Here is a 12,396-nt window from a genome sequence, read left to right as displayed (position 1 = left end):
CAGACCGTTGTCTGTTTTTAACCAGCTAAATGACATCAGCTACCTTTTATGAGCTGCATAACAACATGGGCAAACACTACCACTTACTGTTAGTCCCATCAATTTTAAAAAACGTTTTGCTGTAAGTGGAGCTCATGCCACATTCACGTCATTAATTTACTGTAAATGCTGGCTCTTGTCTGGAAAAGAAAAGAAAAAAATACATTTACATGAGCCTCTCAGGGGCAATTACGGTATGATTTAATATGTATCCAGCTGTTGTCTTTACACATGGGCTCGTATTTCGGCGTCGAGCGTATCCCAGCGTACATTTTTGGGTAGAAAGTAGGAAAACCCTGCGCAGGAATCACAAACAGACCGACTGGCACGTGATTCACACCATCGGCCAATTTAGAGCCTCCAATCCTGCTGGCTTGCTGGTCTTTGGAGTAAATCCATGCAAACATCCATGAAGGCACCGCACGGAAAACAAAGCCACGTCCTTCTCGCTGCGAGGCGACGGTGCCAGCTACTAATGCACCGTGCCACAAAGGGAATGTATTCTTTTTTTTTTGGTGGCTTCCAGTTTGTGTCACAAATTGTCACAGTGCGCCAATATGGGCGGCAAGCGTGGCAGAGAATCCTCTGATGTCTTTCAGAAGTAGATACCAAACAACAACTAACAACAGCTTACCTCACTCATCTTACATGTTGAATAGCAAAGAGCATTCAACGTTCTCTCTTTCTCCTATGATAAGGCACACGGTTAATGCTATACGTCTTTTGAATTAAATATGCTTCTCATACATGCTTTAAAGATGTTTACTGGGATGGTGCAGCAATCCTGTGTATCCATAGAGCGTGCCACCATTCCCACTGTGAGGACATGTTCTACATTGATTGATATTTCCATACAAATGATGTCAAGAAATACACCAGATTTAATGGATTTTTTTTAATGGATAGGGAAATGTGAGGGGTTTCCAGTGCATCTAATATTGTCTCTGCTGCATTGAAACAAAGTGCAGAACAGGTACATAGAAAAAAAGCTTATTTAGCACTGAATAACATTAAATGCACATTATATTCACATCATATTATTTTATGGTGAATTTGATCCCTGACAAATGTTGCATTTCCAACTCACTTACTACTGACAATGTGATATAATAAGATTTGGTGTTGTTCATTTGATAATGCCAAAAAATCCTTCATCAACAAATGCCAAAGTGTTGTTCAAATAGAAATAAAGTGTGAAGAAAGTAATTTGCATGAAAATATTTATTCTTGGAGTGAAATAAATGATGCGCAAAAGTTTGAAACGTATCAACTTATATCCCCTTACACAAGGGAAAGCAATATGAACAACATTAGAAATGAATTAATATTGAATGCAACTTTCTTCTGACTTGTCGGTTTGATGTTTTGTGACTGTAATATCCCCAGATGTTGCTCCAGAGGCTCCTCCAAGCAGAGCACCACAGGTCATCCTGCACCCTGTCCTGTCTGAACCAGGGTGAGTAGATTATATTACAGAAGTAATTCAATAAAAAAACATATATGTCTCCTTTTAAAGACGTTAAGAAAGTACTTCTGACCAACATCGGCCCCTCTCAGTTATCTTCCTCGTGTCCTCTCTCCTCGGCTTCTTCTCTCTGTGGTCGCTGGTCAGAGGCCAAGTCAAACTTATTGGAGCACAGATATTTGGGTGACAATTTCAATGCGAGAGCCGACATGACGAATATTCTGAGACTAATGTTAGCTTGGCCTTCAGTTCACGCTACACTTGGGATGCCAACTGGATTCCCACTGGCTCTTTGAGGAAGCCAGTGGTCACGGGGAAAACAACCGGAAGAGGGAGGAGGAGTGATGAGATGTCTTTCGACCCAGATGTTAATTAGATCAGGATCTCAATCTATCACAAGAAACAGGGCAAGAAAAACCTCCATCTATAGGCGGATGGTCAATCCTGATGAAATATGGACCCAACCCATGGTTTTTTATGATTAATCAATGGAAGATAATGTAATTAATGTATGTTGTAAATATCAACATGGTCTTGGAAAAATCTTAGACAGAGAAAGACTGATGGTATGAGTTTTTCAATTATGATAAAGGACATGGGGCTGTACGTGTTAGCGATATATTTGGATAAAAAACAATGCATTTGCCATCTTCATGCCACATTCTTGAAGCAGCTGCCAGCTTTGAGATAAAAAAATGAAAAGCAATGTCTGAAAATAATGAGAATAAGAAGAAAATATAGGAGACTAAATAATGATATGCATACATCACAGTGGGTCTCCATATGTGTTGGAATAAACAGGAGTTGTTTTAGGTCTAGAGCAATATTCATTACCATGAACATTATGATGAGACAACGATTATTTTCTATATGTTCAGATTATATACAAATGATAAGACACGGGCACTGCTTTCTTATATAGGCCCTACCACAGTCACACATATTACAATCATTGGAGTGAGAAAAAACAATCAAGAGGCCTTCAGTGAGCCACAAACAAATAAATTACCTAAAACAAACTACTTCAAACAATATGACAAGAGCTGTACGTCTCCAGTATATATGCGGATTTCAATTTTACATTTGTGTGGTTTTATACTTTTGAATGGATGCATAGTGAAATTTAAACATCGTCTTTAAATGAACATCATAGTAATTCAATGTTTTTGCATTGCCTATATGTATGTCCAGCAATACGGGTTTTCATACTTTCCAACTATGACTCACCACGAGGGCCAGTGATAAGATAAATAACCAACTTTGCGTGACAAAAACAAAAGTATTTTTAAGAGATCTCTCTACCTGTGTGAAGATGTTTAAAACTATTGCAAGCATAAGTATAACTACCCTGACTGCAGCAACCACAGACGTGGTTGCCCTCAGGAATAGATGCTGACGTAGCTGGTACTGTTTGAGGAGAAGTTAAATATGAGAGTAGCCGCCGATCTCTCAGGTTTTTGCCTTTTTTAAAGACCATATCGGTTTGTTTTTTGAAGACACTCTTTGTAATAGCCTGCAAGTAGCGACTCCTCTGGTTGCAAAAAAAAGTCAGACTGCATAGAAGTTTAGGAGGAAATTACCCTGATTCTAACTTGATCTATTACCACAGTAAACGTTGTAAATATGAGTCAATTTAGTAAATTATAGTCCCATTTAGAGTAAAATATATAAAGCAGAACAAACCAATGGGTCATGTCACAGTGACTACTTCTTATATTCAGTCTATGCATGAAGTTGCCGACCAGATTCAAGTATATGCCAATGTTTTGTTACTATTCTCTTTATCTCTTATGAACCCTTTGAAAACTCAGTTGATTTAGTTGTTTAATTATTGAAGAGATCAAACCTAGATCTTTTATTTAGTGGCAGCATCATATTGTACAGATTTCTTTCATCTTTTTTTGTTGAAAATTGATTTTTATTTCCTTCATGTAATTTGTTGTAAAACAATCCCCGAAAATGTTGACTTAAAGTCTCCCACAAATATTGGATGAATCATGTGACTCTGGCAGCCAGGTTATGGATCAATGACCACTCATGAAAAGGTGATGATGAAAAGGTAAAGAGTTGGAGAAGTGAAAATTACCTTGGATGGAAAGAGAATGCTTCTGGTTCACTTAATGTAAAGCAGCATCACTGTTTTCTTTCTGATCATTGATTTTCTGGGTGACAAAGATTTAGTTTACAGGTGTACACCAGGCAGACATCTAGGTACTTAAATTCTCTTGTGGATAATGTTTTTTAGTGCACAAATATTCACTTTTCAGGGATGAACTGGTATAGCTTGCTTTTCTTCCCACATTGCTGTTTGATATGGTGTATTTTAGACTGAAAAGAGTTACAGGAATATATAATTATCCTATAAGAAATATATTTTACGGCCTGCATTAAGTTATGACAAGTCATATGAAAGTCATACAGTTTTTCTACAGAGGAATTGTATCAGTAAATAAAGAGACGTTTTAAGCAAGATATTTAAAAGCTTCTGGTTTAAAGATTTGCTATCCTTTCCAGTAGCTCATTCTAAAAGCTAACCTTGCATTATTCAAGTATAATCTACATGAAGACAGTCACTTTCAGGTAAACATTTAGAAATAAGATCATGAAGAAATGTCTTTAAAAATTCATGGAACACAAACGCTCATCTTTAACCCTCGTATCTTTGAGTATCTTCTTATTACTGTATCTCTAGATGGACATTTTCACCATTTCTCATTCTCACAGTGTCTCGTTCTCTAGCTGCCTTTTGGCGAATGTGAATACATTAGCGCCGTTATGAATCCCATATTCCTCTGATTTAATTAAAGCTATTGTCCCTCCTTTCCCACATCTTTGTATGCTCTTGCAGTGGCAGCTGGCAGGTTTATTTGGCCTTAATGGCCTTCTCCCAGGGTTAATGAGGGCCTGTCTCAGACCACAACACCCGGCAGGTACCCCTCATTAGAGCAGAGATCGAACCGCTGGTAGTTGCCCGTGGCGCCACAGGAATCACATTATTTTATATGCTGCCTCACCTGTAGTCTTTGCCCAGGGTCCAGGATTGCTTTGCAAACGTTATATACCAGAGAAAGGTTGTGAGAGGTTACGCACTGATGTTACACCGCCCAGTTATGTGGATAGAGGAAAAGGAGGGTAAAGTGGGTTCATTTGTGTGGTGTCCTTGGCACCCATGGTGTAGGTGGCCGTGAACACGCCGGGGTCAGAAATTAATAGGGGGCTCGGGGCGCAAATGCACTTGAAAGTTCACACCGTAAAATAACTGTGAAATTAAGAGCCGGGGTCAGAAAATGCAGTCAGTAATTAGGACTGCCTTTTCTTCCATTTTTATCCTGTTCACCTTCTCTTCATATATATGTCAAATAGTTTTGATGCGAGTGTGCTTCTGCCACCTATGGACCAGTGCAAATGATCTACAGAATGAAAGCCTGCGATCCAGTAACCCCATCCAGTTTAATCTGGATATAAAGATATTGAGTATTTTTTTAATGACCAAAACACACAGCCTAATTAAGCAAAGTCATGTTTGGAATGATTTTACAATATAACCAGTGTAAGAATTGTTTGCTGGTCACAGTGAAAATGGCTTATCTCATAGTCAAGAAAATGGCCTCAACATAGGACCTTACTGAGAACAAAGGGATTCTGCGTCAGCATAATATTCACAGTTTCAGGGTTTCAGGGGTCTTACCAGACACAACGGCAATGAAAATAGTCACATTAAAGAATTTAGACATTACACATATGCTCTTATGTTTAACTTTAGTGAGTCCATGCAGGGTTACAGTGTTATGTCAAGTTTTTATATCCTGTTCATTTCCTTTGAAGGACTTTCCTCTATGAATATCTGCTATTAGTGAGAGTAGCATAAATATCTAACGTCATAGGTGTGCTGAATGAATATTTTTGTGGGCATCAATCACGACGGTAACCTTGTCAGGACACTAGATATCAAGTATCTCAAGGATTTATTTCTGAATTCTGTTCTTCTTGATTTTAGGAACGAGGGAAACCCTTTACTGCAAATCGAAGTTGAGCCTACATCAGATGTGAGTCCCTCTTTTGATCCCTAAGTGTGACCTTTTGTGATGCTTTTGAATTGCATGTGAATGTAAGTTTATTGTCATTCATAATGTTGTTTTACTTCTCGTTATATATTGATGTGAAATTACTTGTGAATGCAAAATGAAGACAAATTACATTTGTCGCCATCCCTTGTCGTAGTCATTTTCAGGGTTCTCTCGTTAACATAATTTGGCTCCGCTATCTGAGGAGCCCGCAGGTACGTTTTGTGTCGAAAGCAGCGAGAAGTTCACGTCATCTCTGTAACAATGATATATCTTGAGAAAAATATGATGCAAATTGCCTTGAATAATATTCCAGCAGGCATCTTTTGAATAGGTCATTTTCACTCCTGCAGTACATTATATTAAAAATCAAATCAGAATAAATAAGTCAGTTTTTCCCTCTGGCTGTTATCCCTTTTCATAACTCTATTTTTTATTGGCAATGGCTTAAACCGCCATCAGTATTTCAACCGCACACAATTTGATAAAAAATGTTTTATATAGAGGCCAACATAGAAGTATGAGTAGAGCATTTTTTATATAAATATATGTCAGAGCATATTTAGGATTTAAACAGCACTGCCTACATAAATATACCTTGGAAAGAATATGAAGGCATTTCTTTATAATTACTAAACTGCCATGGAATGTCAGGCTTAGAAATTTACTGAAATTCAGAAATAAATAAAGAATCATTGCATATATAGCAATGTGCAAAAATAACATGACACCTTACGTCATTGCATCCAGCAGATAAACAACTATACATGTTTATTTTCACTGAATCTCCTACTTAGTTTGGACGAGGTTTCAGCAGATTGTAATCCTCCAGGTGCTGAATGATATTTTTTTAAATAAAAGCATTTGACAACCTGGTGGAATATTTTAACACCACCCCGTCTTGTTGGATAAGGGCATCTTAATCACCATGTCTGTAAATCTGTGAAATTCAGGCCAACAGCTCCCAACGAACAGTTTGATTTTCTCTTTTTTACAGAACGAGGAGGGCAACGACGAGGACTCCGGTGACGAGTTCGAGGAGATGAACCTGTCGCTCCTGTCGGCTCGAAACTTTCCCCGCAAGGCCAGCCAGACCAGCATCTTCCTGCAGGAGTGGGACATCCCGTTTGAGCAGCTGGAGATCGGGGAGATGATCGGCAAGGGGCGCTTTGGCAAAGTTTTCCACGGGCGCTGGCACGGCGAGGTGGCCATCCGCCTGATCGACATCGAGCGCGACAACGAGGACCAGCTCAAGGCCTTCAAGCGGGAGGTGATGGCCTACCGCAACACTCGCCACGAGAATGTGGTGCTGTTTATGGGGGCCTGCATGAGCCCACCGCACCTGGCGATCATCACCAGGTAAGGATAAGGGTGTGACAAGGCGATATGTCAAAAATATATGATCACAAATTGTCTTTTGGCAGGATCACAATCCACAATTTTACCCCGATTTTTTTTCATGTTGCTTTTTTGAGACAATTTTGCAAGTTACTGAACAGTACGACCAAACACTAGCTCTACAAGATAACAAAACACCACACTGAATTCCGATCTCAAATCCAGCACTTTAAAGTTTCTTTAAATATGTATCAGTTACTTTTGATTAAACATGTATCACTCTTTACATCGGCATTAAATAGATCCATTTGTTTAAATAGCAAATGCATGATTTTAAAAGCTGTTATTGCCCGTTACTTCAGTTATTTCCTTCGTCCAAAGCAGTGGTGAGAAGAACATCAGTAGTGAATGCCATGAGTTGAGTTTTCATTAAAACAAAAATTATGACTTGTGTTTTAACTACATGCCATATTAAATAGAGCACACCAGGCCAAATTGCCTCCTCAGTTACTATATGACCTGTTTCTGACAAGCTATGTAGGATATTTTTTTAAACAGAGTCCATCACAGTGCTCACTCCACTTAGCTATGTCACTTCCTGCAAACTTTATTGGAAAAAGGAGGATATGTTTCAACCAAATATGCTCTGGTCTAGCTCAGCTAAAAAACAGTGAATCCGTCCGCACAATAGCGTGTTGTTGACTACAGAGCCTGTTTGTAACCGTTGCAAACAACTACACCTTCACTTCCACTGTCTCTCCTCTGCTCAGAAAGGTGAAACACAGGCTTTCAAACAACAATAACAACCTTTCAAATAGTGGCAATGTCTGGGGTTCTTCGATCTATAATCATCGCTTGTTCCTAATTCGGGCAACTTAAAGTGGAGATAGCAAAGTCATTTTTAAATAACAGCGGCGCAAATCATTAAGCAGCCATGCTGGATTCATAGAACTGATTGACTGTGCAGTGTAGCACAATACTAAAGATCTGCATGCAAAATCAGATTGCAGAGACATTTTAATTGTTCACAATCTAATATTTTCATAACGCACACCCATATGACAAGTTGTCTCGAACGTCGTTTAATTTACGTCGTCGTAAATTAAACTTTATGTGTTTTCGTATTTCTTAATTACAAGTCTAATGTCTGAGCTCAATTTGCGATGCATGTTGTATATTTTAATCAACTCCATTTCCCTTGTTAGTTGCTGTGACTCAAATTAAAGTACATTTTAGTATGCATACTGATCTTTTTGAGTATACTCTTCCACTTTTCAAGTGCGAACAAATGACATACTCAAAGCCTACTCAGTGTATGTAGTATGGAATCAGGATGCAGCTTTAGTTTTTAAACATGTTATGCACAGTGCACAAAATACATATAAGAACATTAGAACAAGTATCATATAAAGAAGGCAATAAAAGCAAATATAACCATCAAAACATTAGTTGAGTACAATTATGAAAAGCTATTGATTATCTGGAATCTGTCCAGTGAAAGGGCAAAAATACCGCAGGGGTTTATGGAGATATATATGATTATAGTTTTGTATGATTGGATTTACTTTGATAATTTTACATTACATCTATATAAATAGAAGTATGTACAAACAATATCGTAATCGGGAAAATATGTGTATGCTTCCAGCATAAAATACTGGAACATGATAAAAAATGACCGTATTTGTAATGTATAAAAATGGGTATAGCTGAAGATAAAGGAATCTACAGCTGTATGATATGATGTGCACATGTACATCACATTATACGTGTGGAAAAAGACACTGCAAAATCGTTTCTTCTGTTGTCAGGACCAAACAGAAATTACTAAACTAAATAATTGGAATTTATCAAACATGTTGAACTAATGCTTTTACAATGTCAATGCAAATTTGTAAAAATGTCCACATAGATGATGTGGTATTTCAAATTGAGAGGATTCATTTGTTTTTCACTTGTTTCTTGCGGACAACTGAAAGTTAACATCTCACCTCAAAAATCCGTAATCACTTTGGTTCTCCATTCTGAACTTCGGTAGCCGTTTCTGCTTCCAGAGCTGGTCCTTGTCCCCTGGGACTCATTTTAGATCAGCCACAGATCTGACCTCTTCTGGGACAATGAGTTTAGAGTGGCTGACAATGAAGCGTTCAGAGGTTATGATTAGAACCGCCCACACCCACATCAGGTTGGAGTGAATTCTCTCACATTGAACAACTTTAATTATTTTACGGATTAGTGTTCACATTTTTTTGCAGCAAGTATTTTCTCATTTGTAACAAGAGAGACAGGGCTGTGTTCTTGTTGAGGAAAGTTCACAAGGAAAGCTCTGTAATTTAATTAATTAGTTAATAATGTTCGAATGGAAATTGTTTGGATATTTGCCACTCTCAGGCATCTACACAGGCTGTGAACAAAGACGGATATCTCACTAAGAAAAATAATTTACTCCTTTTTGTTTCCTCTCTTTTCTGCTTTTTGTTCGACTGAAAGAGCTTTTACTTCGTTCTCTATTAAGAGAAGAAAGGCAATTTCCATGCTGGACTCACAGTTTATAAAAAAATGATTCAGGAAACAAAGATAAATGTAAAAAAAATAGTTCCCAATCACGTTCACTGTGGTTGTAAATATTTAAATAACGAATTGAATGACTGACTGATTGAGATGCGTGATTGCAGTTGATGCCAGATGAAATTGTCATGAGTGCAGGGGAGCTGACAGATGAGTTGGCCGCTTCTCAAAAAATCCTCAGTGCTGATTGCTGAAAATAATAGCAAATGTCATTGCAACAGGTGGCTTTGTTATCCACCAGTACTCTGCTTCTCCTATTACGCTATTAAAAAAAAAAAAGGGAACTTCAGTTTCTCATACTCTTGTAGCCTAAAGTGCAAAATAAATTGTGTAAAATGAAGTGTGGTTTATTGGTTTATTGAGGAAGAGAGTTTTCAGGTCATAAATATTGATTGTTTCATTCGTCACAAGTGACTGTGGATCGATTTTATGCGGGTAAACAGAACACAGGGTCATCGGCGATGCTGCTGCTGGGTTTTTATCCATGTATATGGCATAATTACTCACACGGGTGACTTTCAGCGAGGTGGCCTCATTAGCTTTTTCCTCAGCTGAGAACCATTAAACGCCGCCTCTGTGTCTTTAAGTTTTGCTCACACGCATCACGTTCGTCGCAGGTATAGCGGTAATTGTTGTCATGAGACTAAACGTGTACGTAAGGAGTCGAATGAAGTGACACTGAAGTCGTGAGCAACATGTCTGTGCCGGAAAGAGACTAAGGGGAGAGAGAGCCACTAAAAAATGCAGCTGCTGTCAGGTCGACGTCGGGAATGAATATGCATGAACTGTTGGCTTCAGGTCCTTTGTTGGTGGCCTCTGTGGCACAGGTTGAGGGCTTCAGGTGTGATGTGAGGGGGGGGGGGGTCTATTAATACGCAGTTGCGATGGCACCCCTCCAGAAATATGACACCACCTCCACACATCGCCATGTAACAGCCTCACCCCTCGCACTGAGTGGGCCCACGTTTCAGTTCGTAATGATGGCATTTTATTCTCAAACATCGTCTCAAACTGCTGCAACTCACTGACACACACGTGATATTTACCTACTTTTTGTAACTGAACCTTGTGACAAGATCAGTCTACAGATAGAAAAAGAATCACCTGGCGAAGTACACATAACAGTCTCTGTGATAGTTCTTGTTACAGTAGGTGCCTCCTCTTATTTGATTTAAAAAAAGCTGCATTTCCATACTAAGCGTATGGTAATCTTCTTTGAATAATGCGTAGTGACAATGGGGCATTTTCCTTTCTTCTATTCTGCAGTCAAGCCTTGAATGCAGCATTAGCAAGATAAACAGCAGCGATGAAATACCTCACTGAAGTAAATTTGTTTACAAGGTGAACAAAGTGATTCACATAAGACATAAAACACATATGAATATTATTTTAAAAGTCAAATAAAATAGATGAACAAGATAAAATTGAATAAAACTGAATAACAAAATATCAAACTGACAAAATACTGTGCAAAATATGAATGAATAGTCCATAATATGATATATTAACAGTCAGTGGGAAACAGAAAAGCTTTAAGGGTGATCCAAGCCTAACCTGCTGCACTATTTATAGAACAGAAGAAGAACAGATGGTCAACTGTTGGAAAACAGGGTCACTTTGATGAGAAAATTATCACACAAATGTACCTTGGATTGGACTCAGGTCAAACTATCGTTCTTTATTTATTCGAACAAAAAAAGAATGAATCACAAAAGTTGGAATGTGATCACATGGTTGACCTGAAATCTCTCTGTCAAATGTTTTGAAGTTAATTAAATGTGTTTCACAAGTCAAATCCGTGACTTGAAATCTTGTCTTTTTCCACTCTCTCTCTCAGCTTGTGCAAAGGCAGAACTCTTTACTCTGTCGTGCGGGATGCCAAGGTTGTCCTGGATGTTAACAAGACCAGACAGATTGCACAAGAGATGGTCAAGGTAAAAAAAAACAACTCGATGCTGATTCCCCAGAACACTTTTGCAGTGAGTGCACGTCATATTACAGAAAAGTCACATCTTTCTCCGTCTGTCCTCAGGGGATGGGCTACCTCCACGCTAAGGGGATTCTTCACAAAGACATGAAGTCGAAGAACGTGTTTTATGACAACGGCAAAATTGTCATCACCGACTTTGGACTCTTCACCATCTCTGGGGTTTTGCAGGCTGGCAGGTAATTATATTGAATACATATCTGAGATGGGAGCACTCCTTGTGCTCCCATCCTCAACATGTGCTGCAGGAATTTTCTTTGGACACGGATTGACATAACTATAACAGTATAAGCACAAATGGTACTGGGTCAGCGAAACATTGAGTGGAAGTAAATAGTCTACATATCCACAAAAAGTGAAAAAGTCATGATATTCTTTTTTTTTTTTAAAGCAGCAAGGGTTTTATTTTTTTTACATATTTAAAGACCAGTAAGCAATCCCTTATCATTCAGTATTTTATGTATTATAAACCTTCTTTTCTTCAGCTATTTTAGCCATCTATATTCTCAATATAGATTGTTAAATCCAAAGTTCATCATTATGTGTGAAATATTAAGTCTGGGCTGTAATATGCGTATGAATGTAAGTAACAAGTTTCAACAGGATACAATCTTATATTGTTTTTATGGACACGCTACAATATTTGCTGATGTCACAAAATCGGCCATGATACGTTTCCTATTTGATTCAATTTAAGGGGCCTGCAATCAAGATGCTTATTTAACACAATCGATTACATTTAAAGATATAAAATATGCATCAATGTTTTCACTTTGCATGGAAGATATTGGATCATTGATTTGATAAATCAACTCAGAATGGATTTATCTTTGTATGAGTGTGATCATGAACCTTATATTGTTTGTCCTCAGTCCATATTTACTGTTGCCATGGAAGAAAGTCTCTCCTAGCTGCTGAAGGACGCAAATCATTTT

At 38.2% G+C, this 12,396-nt stretch overlaps 1 protein-coding gene across 1 annotated transcript in view; it reads left to right on the top strand.

Moving 5' to 3' along the window:
• The window catches only part of ksr2 (kinase suppressor of ras 2), a 94,757-nt gene that overhangs the window by 76,420 nt on the left and 5,941 nt on the right, over window positions 1-12,396 (top strand). Inside the window, exons 12-16 of the mRNA XM_054611137.1 lie at window positions 1,426-1,495; window positions 5,502-5,550; window positions 6,566-6,927; window positions 11,312-11,408; window positions 11,507-11,640. Coding sequence (XP_054467112.1) covers window positions 1,426-1,495; window positions 5,502-5,550; window positions 6,566-6,927; window positions 11,312-11,408; window positions 11,507-11,640 — 712 coding nt within the window. The remainder of the gene's footprint in view (window positions 1-1,425; window positions 1,496-5,501; window positions 5,551-6,565; window positions 6,928-11,311; window positions 11,409-11,506; window positions 11,641-12,396) is intronic.

Source organism: Anoplopoma fimbria, chromosome 13, assembly GCF_027596085.1.
Source record: "Anoplopoma fimbria isolate UVic2021 breed Golden Eagle Sablefish chromosome 13, Afim_UVic_2022, whole genome shotgun sequence".
In the NCBI taxonomy this organism is placed as follows: domain Eukaryota; kingdom Metazoa; phylum Chordata; class Actinopteri; order Perciformes; family Anoplopomatidae; genus Anoplopoma; species Anoplopoma fimbria.
The sequence above is the reverse complement of the archived record's forward strand: the minus strand, read 5'-3'. Positions and strand labels throughout refer to the sequence as shown.